General features: G+C 36.5%; 1 protein-coding gene across 1 annotated transcript in view; it reads right to left on the bottom strand.

The window, feature by feature from the left end:
• The window catches only part of Lnpep (leucyl and cystinyl aminopeptidase), an 89975-nt gene extending 72748 nt beyond the window's left edge, over positions 1-17227 (bottom strand). Inside the window, exon 1 of the mRNA XM_026385915.2 lies at positions 16702-17227. Coding sequence (XP_026241700.2) covers positions 16702-16720 — 19 coding nt within the window. The 5' untranslated portion in view covers positions 16721-17227. The remainder of the gene's footprint in view (positions 1-16701) is intronic.
• Between the last annotated feature and the right edge of the window lie 7797 nt (positions 17228-25024).

The raw sequence follows: 25024 nt of genomic DNA, 5'->3' as shown, positions 1-25024 counted from the left end.
CCTATGTTCATATATGAATACATGACCAGTGTAACCCTACATCATGTACAACCACAAGAATGGGAAGTTATACTTGATGTATATATGACATGTCAAAATACATTCTATTGTCATGTATAATTTAAAAAGAACAAAAAAAAAACCCTGAAAAATTCAAACAGTATAACAAATTCAAATTACCATGGATTTCTTAATAGAAAACTATGACGACTTGGAAACAATGGAGCAATATCTTCAGTGTTTTTATATAAAAAAGAACTATTATATATTTTTTACTGTCTCTGTATAAATGTGGATCTGGAATATGAAGAATTCTTACCACTCAATAAGACAACAAATAATTCAATTAAAGTAATGAACAAAAGATTTGAATAGCCATTTCATAAAAGACGAACTAATGGCCAAGCACAGTAGCACATTCCACCCGTAATCCCAGCAGCTGGGCGGGGAGAGGGTGCTGAGGCATGAGGATGGAAAGTTCAAAGCCAGCCTCAGCAACTTAGCAAGGCCCTAAGCAACTCAGTGAGATCTTGTCTCTAAGTAAAATACAAAAAAGGGCTGGGGATATGGGTCAGTGGTTGAGTAGTCCTGGGTTCAATCCCTAATGCCAAAAAAAAAAAAATATCATGAAAAGATAACAGCAATAGTGGTGAGGAAAATGCATATTAAAACCACACTGAAATACTACTACACAACCATTAGATTACCTAAAATTAAAAGATTAACCATATCAAATTACATGCATATACTGCTAGTAAAAATATGAAATGGTTTGAAAGTTTGACAGTTTCTTAAAAAGTTAAAACATACAGCCACCAGATGACCCAACCAAACAATTCCCAGGTATTTCCCAAGAGAAACAAAACAAATGTCCACTCAAGGACTTGACTAGAGTGTTCACAGCAGCTTTATTTATAATAGCCCTAAGCAAAACAAATGTCCATCAAGAGGTAAACAAATAAACTACTATATGTTTTTAGAGTAGAATACTATTCAGTGCTTTTTTTTAAAAAAAAAAAAACAACTATTTGCTGAGTAAGAAAAAAAGGACAAAATTATTTAATTTACATAAAATTCATATAATTTCATTTATATACAACTCAAGAAAGTACAAAATCATCTATATTCACAGAAAGCAGACCAGTGATTATGAAAGAATGGGTGATAAAGGAAAAGCTGGGATTGTAAAGTCTTCCTTTTTGTTTTGCCTTAACTCTAAGTTTAGAAAATACACCACCCCAAGAATATACAACATTGCAGTACTGTGATTTTAATTATACAAATAAACCTGAGAGGCTTATTCATTTGAACAAATATCATACTTTCACATGTCATATTTCAAGCTTTCATTCCACAATTATTTCAATCTCCTCACACAAAGTAACTGTACAAGTTCTTATGATTAAAAGTATTAATGACACTTACATTAAAAAACTAGCAGAGTGAAGGACTAATATCCTATCACGTTAATAGGTATTTCAAGGTATTTTCAAGGAATATAGAAGTACTGAACCGCCTTTTCTAGAGCTCTAGTGCAGTCAGGGAAACCTATGTGCATTTGCTGGAACATACACGTTTACATGTGATAATTTTGCCCTATATCTTATTTGGGGGAACAGGGGAAGAAAGACAATTTTAGGATTATTAATGATAACTTAAACTTTGAACTTCACAGCTTCAGTGATCTTTCTTGTACCATATCATAACACAATACTAAATTCTACAACGAACTTACAACCACTGACAACCCTGCTATGTTCAAGTTAACCTAAGATATGCTCTAGCAACAATTTTATTTATTCTGCAATGTGTCTAGTAGTCAAAGGCTTGACAGATTTCTTTAACTTATTTGGTGTTCATTCCTCAACCTCAAGGATAAAGTAAACATAAAGTCATAAACACTAGTTAGAAACTGCTGCAGGTTCAGAATCAGAAATATTTTTTGCATTATGCCATGCAAGTATTTTTATATTAATTTCTGATAACACATCTGGATTATAAAATAAAACATGAATAGTTTAGACAAACTAAGAAATAGTTCTAGTTTGCTTCTTAAAGTTTTTATTGTAGTTGAAAAGGAAAATACCAAAACACGATCGGGCAAGAGAACACTTTCAGACCAACAGCCAAGACACATGAAAGTCCTGGAAATGAAAGAACCACACATTTCTATATATGGAGACATATTATTTAACCACATATTATGCCCCATAAAAGGGAAGCCAATGAAGTGAGTGAATGTTCCTCTCCATCTCATTTTATTCTATGGGATAAACTGGATCTGAAATGGCCTTATGTGTATGGTGTGAGAGAGAGACATGGTGGGTGGCAGTAGTTGCTGGAAACTACTAATTAGTAGTTTGGATTTAAGGAAGTCATAGGTGATAATTAAACTTCTGTATAGATTATTATGTATGTATTCTACGCTTTTTCTGGAGTTTAATTATCAGGAGTTTAATTAAACTCCAGAAAAAGCGGAGAATAAAATCACCTCTAACAATTTTGTGAGGAGACCTGTCTGTATGTATACCTTATCAGCATTCACTGTGACAAAATGCCAATCAGAAATGTGAGAATTTAGCCCTCCAGGAGAACACCTAGATGAAAATCATTGTGTGGCTCAGTGTAGTACCCTCCTTTCCTCACTGCCAGCCAAATGGAAATCATATTATAGCAAGCTAATTACAGATGAACTGTTCCATATATAATTAAACTCCACAGGCTGGTCCCACATGACCTGCTTAGGCCCAGGGTCAAAGCTTGGGAACATGCCTCAAGCTTAGTAATTTATGGTCCCAAAGAGCCCAGAAAGAAAAAAAAAAAAAAAAAGAGAGGGTTAATTCTAGTTCTCTTAAAAGCCTAGATCATGGGCTGGGGATGTGGCTCAAGCAGTAGCGCACTTGCCTGGCATGTGTGCGGCCTGGGTTCAATCCTCAACACCACATACAAACAAAGTTGTTGTGTCCTCCGAAAAACTAAAAAATAAATATTAAAATTTCTCTCTCTCTCTCTCTCTCTCTCTCTCTCTCTCTCTCTCTCTCTCTCTCTCCTCTATCTCTCTCTCTCTCTTAAAAAAAAAAAAAAAAAAAAAAAGCCTAGATCATTCTATGGTAGAGCAAGAATGGGACAAAGAACTCTATACCATCCTGTATCCTTAGTTAAGAACAAGTACGGGGAAAAAAAAATTGAACTTAGCTATATAAGTTTTTATTTCATTAAAATTAAGACAAGTCCAGAAATCACTAAACAACTAAGAAGCTAAATGATATATCTCTAGGATGTGCGAGCTGGAGGTCTGGTCATGTGGTTTGAAAAGGAGCAGCTTGTTGAAAATCTTTTGGATAAACAGAAATAGGGATAAAAATCCTTTTTAAAAAGACAATTAACTAAAAGAAACATATGTCCTTCCCACTTTAGAACACCCAAGTTTAAAATATATGATTTTGAAATCCTTGAATAAGCAAGACATCTGATAACATGGCTTGTCAGATGTGCCTGGCCAGAGCATTTCTGCCTCAGGATGTACATCTATCCCGAGAAACTTGTCACCCATTCCAATAGCCCCACTTCCTACCTGTTATGCACTTCTAGTTTTTCTTCCCCAGTAGATTTAATACTTAGAGAAGCAGTTCCCAAGATGTGGTATGGGTACCCTTAGAAGTCCTGATGCCCTTTTAGGGAGTCTTCAAAGTTAAAAATATTTTCAGAATAATAACATCTTATTTTAAATTTTCATTCCTTTATCTTATGAGCGTATGGCAGCATTTCCCCAGCTACATGATAAGGTGATATACATACACTGAATGCAGAAGAAAATCTGAAAATGCAATTGTCTTCTAATAAGCCAAACATCTGCAACAACATAAAATAATACTTCCCACTTGTCTTTTTGTTTTGGAAAACTTTTTTTAATGTAAATTTTTTAATTTCTATATGACAACAGAATGCATTATAATTCTTATTACATATATAGAGCACAATTTTTCATAAAAATGTTATTTATGTAAACATATAAAAGGTTTTTTATTGTTTTTACATAAATTAAATTTAAAGTTTTTTCTCAAGTGTTGGTTTCTAACAATAATAATCTAAAGCTATAACATATAAATAAAATCTCTTAGGGATTCACAATAATTAAAAATATAAAAGGGATTGAGAAGTACAACTCTACCTTCAAAGGTAAAGAAAAACTCCTAAATACCTCAGACATCTTTATTTGAGCATGCCAGTCTCATTGTACTGCTTGAAAAAGCATATAGAGCAAATACACAAAGTAAAGAAAATAAATATAGAAGGTCTGGATCACTCCCTAACAGTACTTAAATGAGACAAGAGGTTTGGTGTAATCCTGAAAACCTGGATCCAGAAAAAAAAATGACCATATTCTTCAAGCATCTCCCAGCACAAATACCAATAACAGGTTCCTATAGAGAAATACAGTCACCTTTACCCTCAAATTTCCAGAAACAAATTGTCCAAAAATGAAGGGACTTGTTACAGACTGAATTGTGTCCCCTCTTCCAATTCATTTTTTGAAGTCCCCCAAAGTCAACTCTGAATGTGACTCTTATTTGGAGAGAGAACCCTTTAAGGGTAAATGAGATCATAAGAGGAGTGCCCAAAGCCATAGGACTTGTAGTCTCATAAGAAGTGGAAGGAACACCAAAGCTCACTGTTTCCACACATGCAGAGAAAGGGCCATGTGAGGACACAGCAAGAAGGCATCTTTAGCAAGAGAAGAGCCCTCACAGAAACTTACCATGCTGGCACCTTGTTCATTACAGCAGCCAAAGTAGACTAATACAATACTCTCTGTACTATTCTATATAATCGCCTCAGAAATAGGATGAGTAAGGAGGGACGGAAAGTATGCAAAAATTTTTAAGGGAGAAGGGAAGAGTGAATCAATGTCTTCCCAGTACCATATAGCATAATTTGTGTCATGGAGCCACTAAGGCAATGTTTAAGCTTTGTTCTTCTTGAAGCATCATTTTATTTTTATATTTTTATCCTCCAACATCAAGACATTCTTTTTCCCCCCCTCCTCGTTATGGTCAGGCTAAAATTCATGTTTTCATATTTTAGTTCTTATGCAATTAACCAGTCACACTAATTATTCTTTTATGTCACTAATAGAGAGCCCTGCCTTTCCCTGGCCTTGCCCAATGGACAGACAAATCTTATCTTCACCTCCTTTACTCTTTTCATAAGGCCACATGAAAGGATGTGTGTGACCAATTCATGTCTGCTTGTGAACTCTGTAGAATATGAGAAAATTCCTTTTAAAAAGCTAAATCCAATTGGTTTGGAACTGCTTTTGTGGTTTTCCAATATAGGGAAAAGTACTCCAATATAGGTCACCCAGAAAGCCCTGCAACACGATAAGAGGAGAAACTGATTTAACATAAGTCTCAGATTCATAAAGCTCTCCAGGTATAAAGTAAGCATCAAATAAGAAAGATAGAAAAAGGAAAATGTTGGGTCACTCTTCAATTTTAATTTTCAAAATTCTTCAGAATAAGAGCTTCTTTCCAACTACATCATCATCTTTTTTCTCAAACAGAAACATTGTCTTATTTAGCACTGTCTTCTCTGTACAAAGCATAGATTTTGAAATAAAGTACCCAATAAATATATGAAGGAAGTTGAATAAACACTGAATAGGAGTGTTCCAAAAACATGATTTGGAATTACTATATTTGCTATACAAAAGTTCATAGAAAAAGGAAAAAGGCATTGAATTTGATCGTTCTTGGAAAAGGGAATGAAAGAAAACCCTCCAAATTAGGAGTACAACCAAAAAAGAACCATTATTTTTGAGTTGTTTGAAGTATTATTAATCTTGAATGACATTCATTGAGTATTTAATACTATTAAACATTATGTTAGACACTACCTACATAGAAAACAGAATTGTGTTTTTATCTGTTATAATTAATTAATGGCTCCTGGGAGAACAAGAACAAACGTTCTTTATATGGAGCCCAAAAAATATATGGAGTCCTAATAAGTGGTACCTCTGCTTTAGTAACATACATTTATCCTTCTTTGAACATCCCTGGGCAGAAATGTAGATTCCAGCTTATTCCTGTGGGAAAATATAATCGCTATCCTTAGATTTCCCAGGATCAACTGTGGTCCAAGGTAAGGAATACTTCTATTCTGTTCTCATAAAATCCACCCATATAGTTACTAAACAATTGTTTTTTACATCCTTCACTTTGCTTTTGGTCAAAATACTAGATTTTGTGTTTCATATGTTAAAATATTATCAATTGGGGGGACTGGGGGGAAATGATTGAGAGATTCATGGAAAGGTGGAGGTAGGGAGGTAAGTTGCCACAATTCATAATAGATTCTCAGAGCCAAAAACTACAGCCAAGTTACAATCATTAAGAAAAAACAATAAAGAGGGCATCACAGTAACCAGCAAAAATACAAATTCATTAGTAAAACCAGCTCCTGTGAAGAAATATAACAACACAGATTTGAACTTCAGCACACACTGTGTTTTGGGTACTTTTATTTGCATTCCTGATGCCTGTGAAAACAGCCTTGTTACCAGTTAAAGAAATGCGTTTATTTTTATACCTTCATGTGAACACTAACCCTTTTGGTCTATTTCAACTCCTCCTAACAGATAAATTACATTTAATACCAGATCTAAGATTAAACAAGTTCTACTTCTGTGAATAATGAGATGTTATATATTACATTTGCTTTAAAAGGCCAGAAAAACTTACCTAGGCCAAAATTAAACTGGATGTGGGAATGAAGGATTCTTCTATCCTCAGGCAACACTTTCTTGAAAGTGTCCCACATTTATGATTTGTTAGTAAATACAAAATGGAAAGAGTCCTCCTATGTTGTCCTCAAACCTTTAGTCAAGAATTAGGATATAAGCATGTACAACCACAAGAATGGGAAGTTATACTCCATGTGTATAACATAGAATACATTCTACTGTCATGTATAACCGAAAGGAACAAATTTTTTTTAAATTAGGATACAATAAATACCATTTGTTCCCAAATGTTCAAAATCTCACCATGTGTGGCTGGAACATGCTTACACTACCATGTACCTTAACCACTACTAATATCAGAAAAAAAAATTGAGCTGCTGTGTATATTTTAGTTTTTTAACTAAAGATATGAAAACATCCTATGATATCCTTAAGTAAAAATCATAGTTAGTGAGTGAAGAGTCATGATTTAAATGCAGCAGTCTGAATTGTTCTTTGTCATTATGCTATACCATGCAATAGTCTAGTGAAATAGGTAGATTTATGGATAGATGTCCAAGATGAAAAAAGAAAAGTACAAAATCAAATATATCTGAGGGAAGAACTGTGGGATGGGACATGTAATTCTTAGCTTGACAGGTTTCAAAAAGAGTATACTAACTTGTGAGTTCATTTAAAAAAAAATAGCTCTGCCAGAATGTAAGCTTCTCAAGGGCAGGGGTCCTGTTGCATTCATATTTTTACTCCATATTTAAGAACAGAGTTTGAAACAATTTAGTATACAATAAAGGTACATTTTAACATATTCTATTTGGAAGGGCATAATTTAAATACTACCATATTTCTAAAAAGAAAAATGGGCACAAGTAAAAAAAAATTAAATGTTTGTAAAAGGAGGCAGTTGAAAACAGTGTCGAAACTGGGTGCCATGGGTGGTGCACTCCCATGATCCCAGCAGTTTGGGAGGATCCCATGTTCAAAGCCAGCCTCGGCAATTTAGTGAGGCCCTAAGCAACTTTGTGGGACACTGTCTTAAAATTAAAGAAGAAGGGGGGCAAAGGAGCTGGAGATGTGGCTCACTGGTTGAGCACCCCTGGGTTTAATCTCCAGTACAAAAAAAAATTAAAGAAAATCTGTACTAAAACTTCCACGCTATGCTTCTTCCCTGATCCCAGTTCCCAACACTGCCTCCAAAGCAAGAAAAGTTAATTAAAGTCTGTTTTCCAAGACAAGACAAAATAAGCAACAAGAACAAACTATTATTCTACAAGACAAAAATAAACAATGAAGAACAAACAATTAACATGATGCAAAAAGGAAGAAATCTAATAAGAAAAAAATGAAAAGTTTTAAAAAGAAAAAAATTAATTAAATTTGAACTCTATTATTCTTTGGTTTCATTAAAGTAGAATTAAGCCCAAGCATACATCTTCTAAAAATTGTTTATATATATATTACAAATAAATTTTAGAAAAAAGTCTACATATATATGCATAATCTATAATGGGATTAATATGGAATTAAGAGAAAATTTTAAAATTTGCTATACTACATCATTGAATTATTGCTGAATAGACATTCAAAAACATCGTCAATGCCACAAAAGGACAAAAGTATTGCCAATGCCACAGAGGAAGGACTTCTACTTAAAATTATGGCTAGGACATCTCCAACAACCATTAAGTTACCAAGTACAACATGGTATCCCACAAACTAAAAAAACACAACAATGTGTACCACAGTGAATACTTTTGAAAGTATCACATCCCTTTTTTTTTTTGGGGGGGGAGCGTTGGGGATTGAACCCAGGGGAACTTTATCATTGAGCTACATCCCCAGCCCTATTAATTCTGTATTTTGAGTTAGTATCTGATTAATTTGCTCAGGGCCTCGCTAAATTGCTGAGGCTTGGAACTTGTGTCCCCCTTCCTCAGCCTCCTGAATCACTGGGATTACAGGCGTAAGCCACCATGCCCAGTTTGTTTTATTTATCATTATCATTATGATAATGATAAAAATCCATGTAAAGATATGTCACTTAATTAACTTAAGAGACAGCCAATATTCTTGCTAAGAAATATCAAATTAGTTTTAATTTTCTTTTTCTAGGCTAAATTATTTATGTTGTTTATATCAAACCTGTGCCCAAACAAATTAACAATCTTAATCTTGTAAAATAATTTTAAATCCTTCCTCTTAATATAGGTATAACAGTCCTTAATAATACTCAGGGCACTTCCTAACAAGCAACTGAACTGTCAGTGATGACATAAATATGCCCATTAATCTCACAGGTGAATCTGTATACCTGCAAATACCTTTGTAAAAATCTAAAGGTAAAAACTTATTTCTAATTCCATCAACTAGATATAGTTTCAAAGAACATCTGAACCTATCATAATTCCTTATTTAAAATGAAAATATGGCATTAGGCATAATGAATATCTGTGAATTCTTTAGCAGAAAATAAGGATCACTGAATAGGATCACTACAAAGGAAATCTATAAGAACTCTTTAATGTATATACAGAAAGCTGATCTGTTAGAAAATATCTCAATTGTTGAGTACATTTTCCAAACCTGATCTCAGATGAATTTGAACAAAGAATTATTTTACTGATAATTCTCTGAAAAACTTTTTAATCTGACTCATCAAACCAATAAGCCAAGGTGTGTGTATGTGTGTGTGTGTGTGTGTGTGTGTGTATGTGTGTGTGTGTCATACTTAAACCTCTATAGCAATAACTTTCCCATCAATTTGCAACTGAGGATCAGTTTTCTAATCGTTAACCCATTTTTTAAAAACTAATGATGACTACTCAAAAGGCTTGGATTGTGACCACATTTTTATATTTTTTCTTTTTCTTTCTTTTTTTTTTTTTAGTTATAGTTGGACACAATTCCTTTATTTTATTTTTATGTGGTGCCAGGCAAGCACTGTACCACTGAGTCACAACCCCATCCTATCTTTTTATACCAAGAATCATCTTCATTTAATTCTGTGCCCAAGAAAAAGCTTTTATGCATGCATTCGTCAATTCTTTATATCAATACTATTTCCCAAATTAATTAAACCGTAACTGTGCTCCACTACAATGAACACCTGAACTTGAACAAAGCTAAATCATGCTTTAAAGTGTGCTTATTTATATTTAACTCAACATATTATACGATATTATCAAAGTATAGTCAAAGTATATCAAACTGAGTCAAACTAGTCCCTCCTCTTCACATTCAATTTTTTTCCTGTGACCTTCCTTCAACCAGAAATTACCAAGTCTCTCAAGCCAGTACTGACATAGAAGAGAAGTCGTTGCTTTCTATCCACATGCTTGAAATCCCAGCTACTCAGGAGGCTGAGACAGGAGAATTACATACACACACACACACACACACACACACACACACACACGCACATACACACAGCAGATGTAGTGAGGAATAGGGATATGACTCAGTGGTAGAGAGCTTCTGGGTTCAATTCCCTACCAGTACCATACACAAAAAGAAAGCAATATATTTCTTATTCCCACTGACTAAGTACCCAATATTTTATGCTCAGCTTGAGTTGTGTTTTTAATCTAGTAACCTAATCTAAACACTGAAAGGACAATATCAATAGCCCCAAGGACAGATGCGCTTAGCATCAAAGATCAGATAAATATAAGGGCATGTAAACCCAAACTCGGGATCTCTGTAAGTTTGGGTATACCAGTTGCTCTCACTGAGACTCCAGACTGTAACAGCCTTTTTTACTTACCCATGGATGGAAGCCCTTTTGACAACTAAACGTGGACAAGTAGTACACTATTTCTCTCTTCAAGTCATACCACCAATATCAACTTTAAAAAGACCTTTTCTATCCTTAGCTCTCCCCAACCACTCCCATTAATCTTTATGCATTTTTCCTCTAAAGAACAATTTTAGAATAATATAATGCTGTTCTAGTGATGAATATTCTGACAGTTGTTTTAAATCTTACAAAGTAAGAGTTTCGGATGTAAGAAACACCATAGCTCAAAGCCTCCTCCTCCACCAGAAATCTCCTCTATGACACTAAATGATACCTGAGGCAGTTGTCTGGGAAACAGCACTGCAGAGCCCTGGCCATCATTTGCTGCAAAATGAAGGAAGAAACTCAACACACAGAGGAATCCTTTTCTCATTGTACTCCCCATTCTTCTGTTCCCTTCCACTAAAGAAGCTTTCCACACAGAAACACCAGGAAGACTTTTGTTACTTTCTTTATCCCATATCATTGCTTAGCCTCCCCCTGTAGCACTGTGGAGCTGAAAAAGACTTGGATTCCCCCAATTTAGAGAAGTCCAGACAGCAGACTCAAGTTTTGTTTCTGTGACAACATTCTTGAAATAAATGGAATGTCCAGGAGGACCTTCACTAAGCAATACACACAAGAAGGAAAAGAACTTCAAAGGGTCTCCCTACAATTAAACTTCATTTTCCATTGTTTTTTGAAACTCTCTTAGAAACCTGAATTTTATTTAGCAAATGACTGGGTTTCCTCCTAGTTTAGATGCTAAGGTGGGAATAAACAAAAACAAATGAAAAAAAAAAACTGGTTCATTGTTCAACCATAAACACCAGTGAAAAAGACAGCAAAACCAGGCAATAAAAACAGTGAGCAACTACCACCAGGGTGGGAAAATGTGGATGGGTCTATAGTCCTCTTTGTACTTTTTCTCCTTTGAAATCAAATATAAAATATTCAGGAAAGTAACTTATAAGTAACCTATTATTTTTCTGATTAGGATAGCAAGAAAGCAGTATGATTAAATCCCTGGCAAATGTTTTCTCTTCTGCCAGGGCATCCAAATGCCAGTCTTAACTTATTCATCCCCATACTCCTCAATTTTGTTTTATCCAACCAGACCCACCTACCTCTCCTCTTCTATCCCTGACTATCTTTCAACCCTATACAACAGTGTCTTTACTCTCCATTGCAGGATCATTTTTAAACCAAAGACTTGCAAGGCTTAAGGCATGACCATTTTAAAACTCTTTGACCAGCAGCTTCCTCCTTTACTCCCAAATCTCTACATTCTTTTCATCTTTATCACAGCTTCTGCTCTCAAATACCAATTTTTCCCAAAGATATCTGAAGGATTTGAACTCTTAAAGGTGCTTCTAGGACAACCACAAATGGATTACAACAACAGATTAGGTTTTAACGGACTCCTTAACACCATTCTGTGGGCTCAGGAATCTTAATGTTAGATTTCTGTTCAGAAACACTAGGACAATGAGCAGCCTTCTCTACAAAAGCTACTAGATATAAAAGCACCTATATCATGAAAAGGGGTTCGAAAAACTTCACCACTTCCAATCTGGGTTTCCTGTGAACATTCAGAAAAGGTACATATCTAGGGATTTTTTAAAAAGAAAAAAAAAAAAGGACTTTTTCTGGCTGCTCCCACGGTATTATAGCCAAGTAGCATGAGCTCAACTCCTAGCTTTCAAGACACGAGATAACTGACAGAACACGGCTGCACTGTCACCTCAATTGCCAAGAACCACAGACCTAATCTAGCTCTATCCGGAATTCTGATAGAATTTCAATTACTAATGTTTTCACAGAAAGGGTCACAACTCTGCTAATAAGAATATTAATTTCCATGGTCTGGGGTTGTGGCTCAGTGGTAGAGCCCTTGCCTAGCACGTGTGAGTCACTGGATTCCTCAGCACCAAATTAAATAAACAAAATGAAGTTATTTTTTTTTAAAAAAGAATATCAGTTCCCTAATAAGAATATTACACTAAGTCAGTAGAAATAGAAACTTATTGATAACAAATATTATATAAACAGGTTATAAAAAGACAATTCTACATCTCTTCCATCACTAGAACACTATCTTGGACAACGCCTCATTTTTTTTAACTTCTTCTACATTTCCATATTTTTATTATAGCATGAAAAATAAAACTAGATTCTCTCAGTTCATTTCTCTTAGGTAGCACTGTCTGATGACAGATTTGCATTTTAGTTTGAGGCTTTTTATTGTTATTATCATTTTTTGGGTTTTGCTGCCTAGCAGAAAATGTACTTGTAAGTGAGCATTCAAAGATGGTGTCTGTCTGACTAACCAGGAAATCACCTCTGCTTATTTTCCATATGATAATTTCTTTATACTATTCTTTCTAGTTCTGTATCTTTCAGAGTGAGTTCTCAAAGACCACCTATAGAAAAATAAGAATCACTGGTTACAACTATTTCTAAAATATGCTGTTTTTTATCTTGTCTCAAGACACTCTTGGAAATGTATTAAGTAATAACAAAGACTGTTTCTACCACTACTTTCTAATTAAAAGTTGCACTAATTTCTAACTCAGCCTTAAATTGTTAATGATGCTAATCCTCAATTACTGTAGTCTGATTTTCCACAAATGAAATAAAAAACTTAGAAAGATAAAACAGTTTAACCTATATTCTATCACACAGAGAAACTATGAGCTTTTATTTCATTAGGGTTTTCTTTCAATTCAATAATTTGTAGTAGAATGTTATATATCTACACACACACACACACACACATATATATATACTCACACATACATATATGTATACATATGAAGCTACAATTTTATATTGCTTTATAACCCACAAAAACCTAATTTATTGCCAAGACTTTCCATTTTAGAAATGAAAAATACTTTCAACTGGACACCAATCTGAAAATGTAAACAAAAACAACTTTTTTAAATAAGAAAATATATAATTGTATACCAAGCTATAGCAATATGGTAATTATGGCAGTTATTTTCCTATGAAAAAAAATAAAGCTGTTTAAATTATTTTTTCAATTCTGGTTCTTCAAATACCAATGCTTTTCCAACCTCTAAATTTACTTCAGATCACACTAAAAACTACGAAGTAGTGACAAAATATCTCCTATATAAGAGCAGGAAATTTATTCATCAACATGTTTCCAAATCTTGTGAACACTTCTAGTATCCTAAAAATGAAGTTGCTGATATCTAGGCCCAACCTCTGAACTTGTCAATCAGATTCAGAAGGTAAACCTTGGCTTTAGCATTTCCTAATATGAATTTAAGTTAGTCTGAAATATGCCAACCCTGCATGCAAATGAGGACAAAGATAGACACCAAATAATTATTTCTCTTCATTTAGTAGTATCATTTTCCTGTCCAAAAAGGGAGGAAAAAAAAACCTACATAATTGCCATAGAATTTTTGGTTGTAGTGAATAAATCACTACTTCCTAAAAGTTTCACCTCTACCTGCCTAATAGACACAAGAGTTATTGTGAAACCAATCTTAAATCTCTCTCCCCATAAAACAATCACCAGAGATCCAAAGGCAAATTAGATATCCAGTCTTCAGCTTAACAGTCAGCGGTCCCTCTCCAAGGGCAAAGCCAAAAATATCTTCTGGACCAAATGGGAATTCCCGACCCTAAGGTCCATCCTTATAAGTTCTTTCTGGAAACACGCATGTTATATAGGTTGTAGCAGCATATTACCCGGACATGTTAACAACATAGGATATTCATCAAATGAACTCATCATCAACAGGTAGAGAGCAGAACCCAAGAAAATGAGCCACATCAGCAGCAACTTTTGTCTGTGTGTGTGTGTGGTGCTGGGGAGAGCAGCAACTTTTGACAGGAAATGGAGGAATGACAGAAATCCCTACTGGATAGACAAATCTTAAAGGCCAGAATGTCTAAATTCACTTCCTTTACAAATTTATAGGTCAGGAGGTGGAACCACTGACAAGATTTTAACTGAAAGATATGTGGTCCTGAACCACTGAAGCTGTTCTAAAGTTTCCACACCTCTTTGTCTAAATATGGACATATGAGAAAACATAAGTGGTAAAGATTTTATTAAATGAGGATGAACATGTAACAAAAGCCAATACCAAGCTTGATAAATCCTTCAATAATAAATTCTAATAGTTATTCTGCAACAAAACACCCAGATGACAAAATTATATGTGCATATTTTCTGCATTCAAAAGAATTAAGTACAAAGATAAGCATATTTACCATTATGTCATGTCATGTTAGAAGATATTAGAAAATTCTACAGCAAATCTTCCAAAGTTTTGAATTAAACCTACCTAAAAACTGAAAAGTACCTCAAACTGCCAGCATATAATTTCTTGCTGTACTTTATATATTACTTGCTAAAGAATGATCATTCAAGTTCCAAGTAGTGAAACTACAGTAACCAAAATGATACATTGTCAATCTGTCTCTAGCATCAACTCTGAAAATATGGATAATAGACACAAAAGGATTAGAAATCCAATTTTCTACATGAAAATTTAAGTATTGCTTTTTTGTTGTTGTTTCCCTGGGATTTTGCCACTGTCCTTCCAATTGTAACAATTTGTATTTATTCACATCTAGAGTAAGATATTCTGAGGGGAGAAGATTAATTTTAAGACTTGGAAATGTATTTTAATCCTGTAGGTAAATGTTCAGTAAAACAATTCGCATTAGTCTTGATCAAATAAGTGATTTAGTCTTGTGATTTTTTTTTAATTAGATGAAATGTCACATTTAAAATCCTACAAACATGGAAGATACAATTATTCCTAGGATAAAAAATAGGCGTTTGAAATACTTACAATGACTTAATGACCTGTATTAATACATATTTTACACTCAAATACTAGATGGTCTCTGTTCCTTTCAGCTCATATCTTCCTTAACTCTTTACTAGACTATTCTTAGAACCTTAGCACTTACAGGTAGAACCTGAATATGAAAGAAAATTCACAATTAAAGTTATCATCATTAAGCCTAATTAAACAGTACAGACAGAAAGATGGCAGTAGAATAAAGCAGTCTGAATTAGGGATAAGGAGAATATAATTAATAGTTCTTCCCATGAATGAAGCAAAGTATACAAGTCTGGCTGGAGTTTGGGATATAGTGGACAATATCTGTCTTTTGGGTGAACTAACTCAACAAGGTATAGACTTTTGTATCCTATTAATGCGATACTCTACCTGAAGTAACCAATCATCCCGCAGGAAAACACGTGTCACCTAGAGTGAATCCCCTAATTTTAGTATGTAGGCTCCCTTATTAGCAGTTTTCTTACTTTCTATCCTAAAGGGGAATCCATAAGCTCAAATGCTGCAAAATGGTTCAGGTATCTCACTCCTGTATTTTGACTCTGGTCCAAACAAAAGCTATTAAGTAGGGTGGGATTTATTCACTCCATTAGGTAAAAGGCTGTGGCTGTTTTCAGGATACAGGCTCCCGCTTTAACACCTGCCATAAATTGTGATATTATCGTGACAGATGCTTCATATTCAAAGAGTTCTTGATTGAAAAACTGATAATATCAGGAGTCAGTGAAAGGAAGCGTGATCGCCCTGCAGAGTGCACCAGAAATAAACAGGAGAGTGGCAATGCTGGCAGCACTTCGCAGGCTCACGGCAGGGGCGAGGAAATCTTCCCGTAAGTTTCCCTTCCTTCCACGAAATTACCCTGCCATGCCCCGCATCCCCACCGCGCCCTACTAAAAGAAGTCAGTCCCGCAACTCGCTGAAGGACAGGGGGACAGCTCCTCACCCACCGGCAGAAGTTGGGTTTGGCGGCAGCCACAGTTTAATCCTTCCTGCTGGAGAGTCGAGGCTGACACCGCCTTCTACGGGGGCAAAGCCAGGATGCCAACTTTCCCGCGGCCCCCTCCTCTGCGCACCAGCCCAAACTTTGTGGTTGGGCGGTGTAAAGTAGCGCTGGGTCGTGGCCGCACCTCGAGCAGGCATTGGTGCTGACCTTCACGCCAGCCCCCAGTGGCCAAACCCGCCGCCCGAGCCTCCAGCAGGCTGCCTCCGGACCCCCTTCCACCGCCCCCCAGCCCTCGTGGGAAATCGGACGACGGTAGCCCGGCCCCGCGTGTCACCACAGTCTACGATCCACCGAGGCCCCCAGAGACCGGTTTTCGAGGTCCACTCACCATTGGTGAAGGGCTCCATTTTCCCCCCCGCTGCGGCTCCTTATAGCCGGAGCGCCCGAGCTTCCTACTCCGAGAGCTGAAGCGGCCCTGTTGACTGAGCATGCCCAGCGGGGCCTTGAGGGTTGCCGGGGAGGTGCCGCGTGGGGCGGCGCCGCTCCGCCGTTCCGGGTTTTCGCTTCGGCTGCAGAAAGAGCCAGGGAGGCCGGAGCCCGAAGCTTCAGCTCAACCCTCGGAGGACTTCAGGGAGAGGCGGGGAAAGAGCGGCCGGGGCGGGGCCAGCGCGAGCCCCGCCCCGCCCCTTCCAGAAGTGCCAGCGGCCGCAGCGTTCCCTAACCGCGAAGCTAGCTCACTTCTTCAGCCAACGTGGAGGCCCTTCAGTTCCTGGGCGCCGCTAGGCCGGCTCTGCGCCAGAAAAGCACCGCCCCGCCCTTGTGGAGCGGACATTCCAAAGACAGACAATAAACAAACGCAGAAGACACGCGAGAGTAAAATCAGTGCCCCACCGCGCATTCAGTCAGGATGATGTGATGGAGAGGGAGTGGGTCGTTCATTCAGTTGGCTTGGTGATGTGAGGCCTCGCTGAGGATGTGTCACTGAAGTCGAGATCTGAAGGCAGAGCAGGATCCTGAGGAGGAAAAGTCACTCTTCGGACCGCGAAATGTCGGTTTCCAGGGAGACTGGCCCCAGGCAAATCGCTTAGAGGCCAAAGGAGCGAGTGATGTGGGTCTTTTCCGCAGAGCTGCCCGCCGATTGCAGAGTTGTCCCAGAGTTGAATCTCGCTGGCTAGGAGACCGAAGTGAGGGCGGGGACGCCCACGGACCCCACAGCGCTCGGGGTCGCGTCCGCAAGCTGGCGGCTCTAGGCGCGGCCTCAAGATGCGGGCGGATAAAAAAACCCGGCGCCGGATCTCCCGGCCGGGCCCCAGGCGCCGCAGGTTGTGGGCAGAGGCTCGCCTGATCTCAGCTCTAAATCAACACCTGCGGTTCCCTGGGGCGCTGTCTCTGGGGCCTTGGGCCAGGCCCTGCGGCGCTAGGCCGAAGACGCTCTCCTAGTCTCTCCTGTCCCCCAACACTCGCGCCATTGTCTCCAGCCCCGAGTCTCCATTGTTTCCAATGCCAAATCCCGGCAGCTCTGGTGAGCCTTCGAGACAGAATCGTCGGTGGACCCGTGAACCCCGGGGAAACTCTTCTCCGCCCTCTTCCTCATCCCTCTCTCCGAGTGCGCATCGCCTCCACCCTCGCGGCAAAGGCCTCCCCCCTCCCAAGGCGCAGCCACCGCTCCTTTCCCTCCTCCCCTCCCGCAGCTCTGGCCCCTGCAGCGACTTGGCTCCGGATGCACCTCACTGCGCCTGCCAACTGTCACGCAGTCCTCTGAGGCTGTCAACAGCAGGGCGTCGGGTGCAAACAAGCCTAGGCGAGGGCAAACAGGGACGGAGGGCCAGGATGTTTTTCGACCAACACCAGAATTAGAAATTGGGTTCAGAGAAATGAAATCGAAGTGCAATATCGTATTTTAAAATGTCAATTGTCTTACACCTTTTACTTCCCACCCCGCTTTAAAACTTCAAATGAATACCAATTTTAATTAGAATAAAAGTGAAACTCCTTACCTAACTCTAGGAAGGACCTTATCAATACATGCTCACCATGCTTTGGCTACAGAGGCCTCCTAGCTGTTCCTGAAAGTGCCAAATTCCATACGACATTGTTAACCATTCATTTGCATATCCGTTGCAAAAGAACTAGTTGTTCCTTCTTGATATTTTGTCTGCTGATTTCTTCTTGTCCGTTAAGTCTCAGCTCAGATATCACTTCTGCAAAGAACGCTGTTCTGACCACACATCTAAAACAGCCACAGTCTGCTCTATAAAGATTTGGCCTTACTTCTTTACAGCATTCAACTCTGTCAAAACAATGGTTTTGGTTCTTCGTTTAATTATTATCAATCTTCCTCTTGAGAGTGCAAAAATTTTGAGGACAGAGTGATTGCCCCTTTTAAGGTTATATCCTGATGCCTAGATAAGTATCAGATGAATAATTATTGAATGAATGAGTGAATGGATACAGTGATACTTAGAGCTATAATTCACAGCCAATGTTAAAAAAAAACAGTGTATCTATATTGAATATTTCTAATTAATGTGTTTGTGTTCAATAGAGAGAAAATACTTCCATTACATGACATTTCAGAGCTGCTCTCTTCCCACTGTGTGAAAGATAATAGCCCTTAGGGTGGACCCTGTAAGGGCACTTCACAACTAAAAATAAAAAGTGAACCACAAGGGTTAGTGTGTCAATGTTCAGATATTACACAGTATAAGCAAAGTTGGATTTTGTTAAAATGATTCTTTGCATTGCTTAGTTAAGAGACTCTTTTTATTTTAGGTCATGTCATGTTTCTCTGGAGTTATTTTTGCAGCCATTGCACTTAGTATCAGAGATATTTAAAACTCCATAGCTTGTTAAACCACCTCACCTCATCTCACCTCACCCCACCCCACCTCACCCTTCAGCTACAGTCTATTATGCTTTTAAGTGTGAAACATGTGGTCTTGTGTTTTGTTTTAAATACTTCAACTCTGCAGACTTGTGGCAAAAATGTTTCCCCACTGCACTAGCAAATATAGGTGGATCAAGATCTTAGTGAGATTTGACAGAAGCAAACAATTTCTTTGCCCCTCACACTTCCTGTTCTTACATACATAAAAAGACATTGAGGACTCTTTAAAAGACTTAAGATCTAATGGGAAAAAAGTAAACAAAACAATATGCTTCAGCATCCTAGCCACCCTCAAAAGAATAATAATGAATTTTGTCATGTTGTGTGCTGTTTTATATTTAATTTCATAAAATCTGAGGAAAAGTATTACAATTTCACTACTGAAACCCATTTTACGTTTCTATCTTTAACCCCTCCCACCCTCCCTGACAGCACTTACTCTTTAGTTTAAGAATTCTAACACTTCAAAATATTATGAAGTTACTACTCTTTATCAAAGAAGCTAGTGTGACATTATCTACTACATACATTTACCATTTTAAGAATTATTTCTGTGTGCCATTTAATGTTTGAATTATAAAATAAAAAAAAAATAACATGAAAAAAAACCATCGGTTCTCCTGAATAATAAACAACATTTGTTTATTTAAAAAAAGAATATAAATTAATATAGCCAGATGGAAAAACAATATAGAGCCTCCTCAAAACATTAATATATATCTACCTTATGATCCGGCTATCTCATTTTGGATTATATATACAAAGGAAACAGCATATAAAAAGAGACTTCCATGACCATTTTTATTGCTGCATTATTCGCAATACCTAAGGTATAAAATCAACCTAGATGTCCATTAATAGATGAACAAATAAAGAAAATGTGGTATGTACACACAATTATTTAGCCACTAAAAAGAACACTCTCCTATCATTTGCAGCAAAACGGGTAGAAATAGAGCACAATATGTTAAATGGAATAAGTCAGACATAGAAGGACAATTACTGTACTCTTTCTGTCATATGTCAGTACTTTAAAAAGTCAATCTGAATATATAATAGTGATTCCTAGAGGCTGGATAGGGACAGGGTGAGGGGGAAGTGGAATAATGGAAACCAAGACATATTAGGTAGAAGTAAGTTCTAGTGTTCTACAGCACAGTGGGGTTACTGTAGTTCAAAAACATATATTTTATGAATAACTTGGAGAGAGGAGTCAAAGTCTTCAAACAAAATAATAATAATAAGATGGAAACATTAATTACCCTGACTTGATCAGAACACTTGTAAATGTATACTGAAATCTCCAGCTGTACCTTATAAATATGCATAATTATTATGTGGTAATCAAAATTTTTTTAAAAAAATTTACAGATACAGAAATGCTAACTACCCTGATTTGATAATTGAATATTATATACATGTATCAAATCATCACACTGTACCCCATAAATATGTACATTTAAAATAATAATTTTTAAATACCCTGACATTTAAATTTTTCAGCTGAAATTAAAATATTTATATTCCATTTAAATTAATAAAAACTTAATTTTAAAATAATTAAGCTTAACAATGGATGAATATAGGATTTTTAAAATCAAAATAAAAGCATTTTGTGTGCCATAGTTCTAAGATCTGTACCTGTATAGATGTGTTTACATAGATCCATAAAACGTGAGGCTTATATCAGCCTCATATTTTACAAATGATGGAACCACAGTCTAAAAAGAGTAGAGGACTTACTCGCAGCCCAGGGGAAGACATAAGCTGGAACTCGGGCCACATGCACTCTAAAAATATTGCTATGAAGTTTGCTGTTGCTTCCTTATATCTAGAAGGAATTTGGGATCAATGGCAATGTAAAAAAGATATGAATTTTTAAAAATGGAGCAAACTTAAGACTACAAGAAGGCTATTCCATTATTATATTGATAGTCCATATCTCATCTGGATTTGTACTATTGAGTAGTTTAATTGTTTTGAAATAAGCCAATTAACAATACATTAATTCAGTACACACATTTGAAAATGTTATTCATTCAGCACTCTTCAGTAAATGGAGGACACTACCTGATGCCAAAACAAGAATGACCACCACAATGTTTCCAGTCACTCTAACAAATGAAGGACTCAATATCTCATTACTCCTGTAACCCATTTGTAGCACACACACTCTGCATTAATTAGAGATATTTGAAGTTATGTCAAACTAAGAAATGTTGAGAGCACACAAAAAAAATAATTATCCAACGATGTTCTTGTGGAGTTCTAACATCAGCAAAGCAATGCAGCTAAGTAAAGGAAAAGGTTATTGTTAGAAAGGAATAGTTATATACTAGCTTAGATGCTTTGTACTAGAAAAACCAAAGCTCTGAACCAAACTAGTTTAAACAACAAGGATATTTATCATTTCACATAAAAAGTCCAGAGGGGCTGGGGTTGTGGCTCAGTAGTGGAGCACTTGCCTAGCATGAGTGAGGCACTGGGTTCAATCCTCAGCACCACATAAAAATAAATAAAATAAAGTTATTGTGTCCATCTACTACTAAAAAATTAAATTAAAATTTTAAAAGCCCAGATACAAGACAAACTTCAGTTGTAATTTCCCAACCTCATGAAGAAATCAACTTCTCACTCCAGCCAGCAATCCTTTGTATAAGTAATTTTCCAAAAGACTAACTACCATATAGCTCAAAAGGTGACTGCAGTGGGGAAGGAAATTTTCTCTTTTGTGTTTCTTTCTTAAGAACAAGAAAACTTTTCTCAAATATCACCCATTAGAATTCTCCTTGGGTCTCATATGCTAAAACTGTGTTTTGTACATATCGAAACCAAATACTGGGAATGAAAAGGTTACCATGACTAGTTTCTTAGACAAAGTTCTTGTGAAATGCTGACTTCAGTCATCTCCCTTGTCTCATAGGAGAAGAAGGAAGAACTTGAATAAGATTGCTTTTCTTACTCAAAAGGGAAAAGGGAAGTTCAAAAGGGAAAAGAAATGTTCACTAGGGTTTGTGGACACTGACATATTTTAATACCATTTTGATAATTTTTAAAAATCCTATGACACTTATATAGCAAAAAAAAAGAGCCCATTAAATCCAATGTATATTTCATGTAATTGGGCAACATAACTAAGATTAAAATCCAAGAAATGGTAAATTATTAAACCATGAATTTTGATCTGATATAGCTGCTAAAATTGAAAAATAAATCTAACTTTTGCATTAGACATCTCTGTTAGTTTGCTATGACTACCATAAAAACTACTGCAATTTGAGTAACAATGGAAATTTATGGTCTCATAATTCTGGAGGATAGAAATCCAAGATGAAGGTGTTAGCAGGTCCAGGCTCCCTCTGCAGGCATTAAAGAAAGATCTGTTCCAGGCTCTCTCTCCCCCAGGTTCTGGTAGTTTCTTGGCATTCTACCTGTGTTCATATCTATGTACAAATTTCTCCTCATAAGGACACAAGTCAGATTAGAGGCCCATGCTTTGGATCCAACACTACCTTAAATAATTAATCTGAAACAACCCTGTTACCAAATAAGGTCACATTCTGAGATACTGAGAATTATGAATTTAATTTACAAATTGTAGGAGGACACTACTCAACTCACAACAATATCCTTGTAACAGAAATAAGATTGAGAATAAGTACCAACATAGAATTGACTTTAAAGAATAGCATCAACCAATTAAAAAAATATGGAAAAAAATAGAATAACATGAAGAAGTGAGAAGAAGCTGGGGGCAATGAAGCCCAGTCACCAGGGAGATGGAGGTGGGAAGATGTGAAATCCAGGCCAGGGCCACCCTGGACAACATAGAGAGAGCCCAACAAAAAAAAAAAAAAAAAAAAGGAAGAGACAGCCCATGGAATGGGAGAAGATATTTTGAAATTATATACTACACAAAATACTTGTTTTTAAAATATATTTAAAAACGTTTATAGCTCTATAATAAAAGTAATCCAATTAAAAGGAGGCAAAGATCTAAATATAATTTATTCAAAGAAGATATCCAAATGACCAATAAGTTCATGAAAGGATGTGCAGTATCTGGTAAGTTTGAGTATGTCCACCAAGGCTTCATGTGCTTGGGGTAAAAATGGGAGTTCATAACCCACTTGAATATAATGTATGAAATATGATATGTCAAGAGCTTTGTAATGTTTTGAACAACCAATTAAAAAATAGAATAAAATAAAATAAAAAATAAAAAAGCTGGAAAAAAAAGGAAAAATAAAAAATAAAAAAATAATAAAAGCTTGCCTGCCCCATATGGTGGTATTGAACTGGTGGAATCTTTAAGCCTAGTGGATGGTAATAAGGTCCTGGTGGATCAAGCCTCATGAATGAATGAATGCAGTCTCCTAGAGTGGGTCTAGTCTCTTGTGACTGGATTAGTTCCCATATGAGCGAATTATAAAAAGAGTGAGACTAGCCCCTTCCCAGTCTGGCTTCCTGTCTTGCCATATTACCTCTTTCTTCCTTCTGCATGCAGCTGAATTCCCTTTCCACTTCTCTGCTATGTTGTGACACAGCCAGATGCAAGCACCATGCTCTTTGAATTCTTTAGCCACCAGAATCATGAGCTAAGTAAATCTCTTTTAAGTTACTCACCCTCTGGTATTTGCAACACAAAACAGACTAAAATTCTATTATTCACCATCAAAGAAATGCAAATAAAAACTTCCCTGACCCAATGTTTACCTCCACTTGGGCTAGAATCAGAGAGCCTGAGAATAGTAAATGTTGATAAAAATGCAGAGAAATTGGAAGCATCCAACACAGCTAGCTAGAATGTAAAATGGTGCCATTTTTTTGGAAAACAGTCTGGCAGTTCCTCAAAAAGTTAGAGTTACCATATGATCCAGCAATTCCACTCCTAGGTATATACCCTACATAATTGACATAATTGAAAACACATGTGTACTCAAAACTTGTACTGGAAAGTTCATAGCAGCGCTAGTCATAATAGCCAAAAAGTATAAACAACACAAATATTAATCAATTGGTGAATAAAATAACGGGAAAATAAAATGTAGAATATCTATATAAGGAAATATTATTTAGCAAAGAACTGTAACAAAGTCCTCAAACATGCCACATTATGTTCCGTGAAAGAAGCCAGTTACAGAAGACTGTATATTGTATTATTCCATTTATATGAAATGTCTATAGTAGGTAATAGGTAAATCTACAGAGATAAAAAGTAAATTAGTGGTTCCCTCTTCAGTCTGCTAATAGGTACAGATTTTCTTATTGGGATGATAAAAAATGTTCTGATAGTCACACTCAACTGTGACTATCCTAAGAAACACTGATTTGTAAACTTTGAATGTGTTATTTATATGACAAGTAAATTATATCTCAATAAAAGACTTGAGATTATGATTTTAAAATAACCAATAACCATTCTTGATTTAAATGAAATAGTAATGTAAATTGCATGCTCTTTCAGCATTGTACAAGCAAATTTGCTTGCTTTGCAGCTAGCTGCTACCATTTTTAAAAGTACGGCTTTGTTCAATTCAACATTGGCCTTTTTACAAATAGAGAATTGTAGAAAGTCCTGCATGCACAAATATATCATCTCCATCTTTTTCTAATAGATATATAAGCCTATTAGAAATGCTTAGAATGAAATCTTCACTCTGAAAGTTATAGTCAAACTTTCGTGACCATTAGAATCTCTCAGGAACCTTGTTAACAAAGCAGATTCCTAGTCCTTGTTGTACTGAATTCTGATTCAATAGATCTAACATATGGCCTAAAACATTTTTACCTAGTACTGCTGGGTACTGTAGCATAGGTAACA

The sequence above is a fragment of the Urocitellus parryii genome, chromosome 1, assembly GCF_045843805.1.
Source record: "Urocitellus parryii isolate mUroPar1 chromosome 1, mUroPar1.hap1, whole genome shotgun sequence".
Lineage (NCBI taxonomy): Eukaryota > Metazoa > Chordata > Mammalia > Rodentia > Sciuridae > Urocitellus > Urocitellus parryii.
This window is presented reverse-complemented; position numbering and strand designations above follow the sequence as displayed.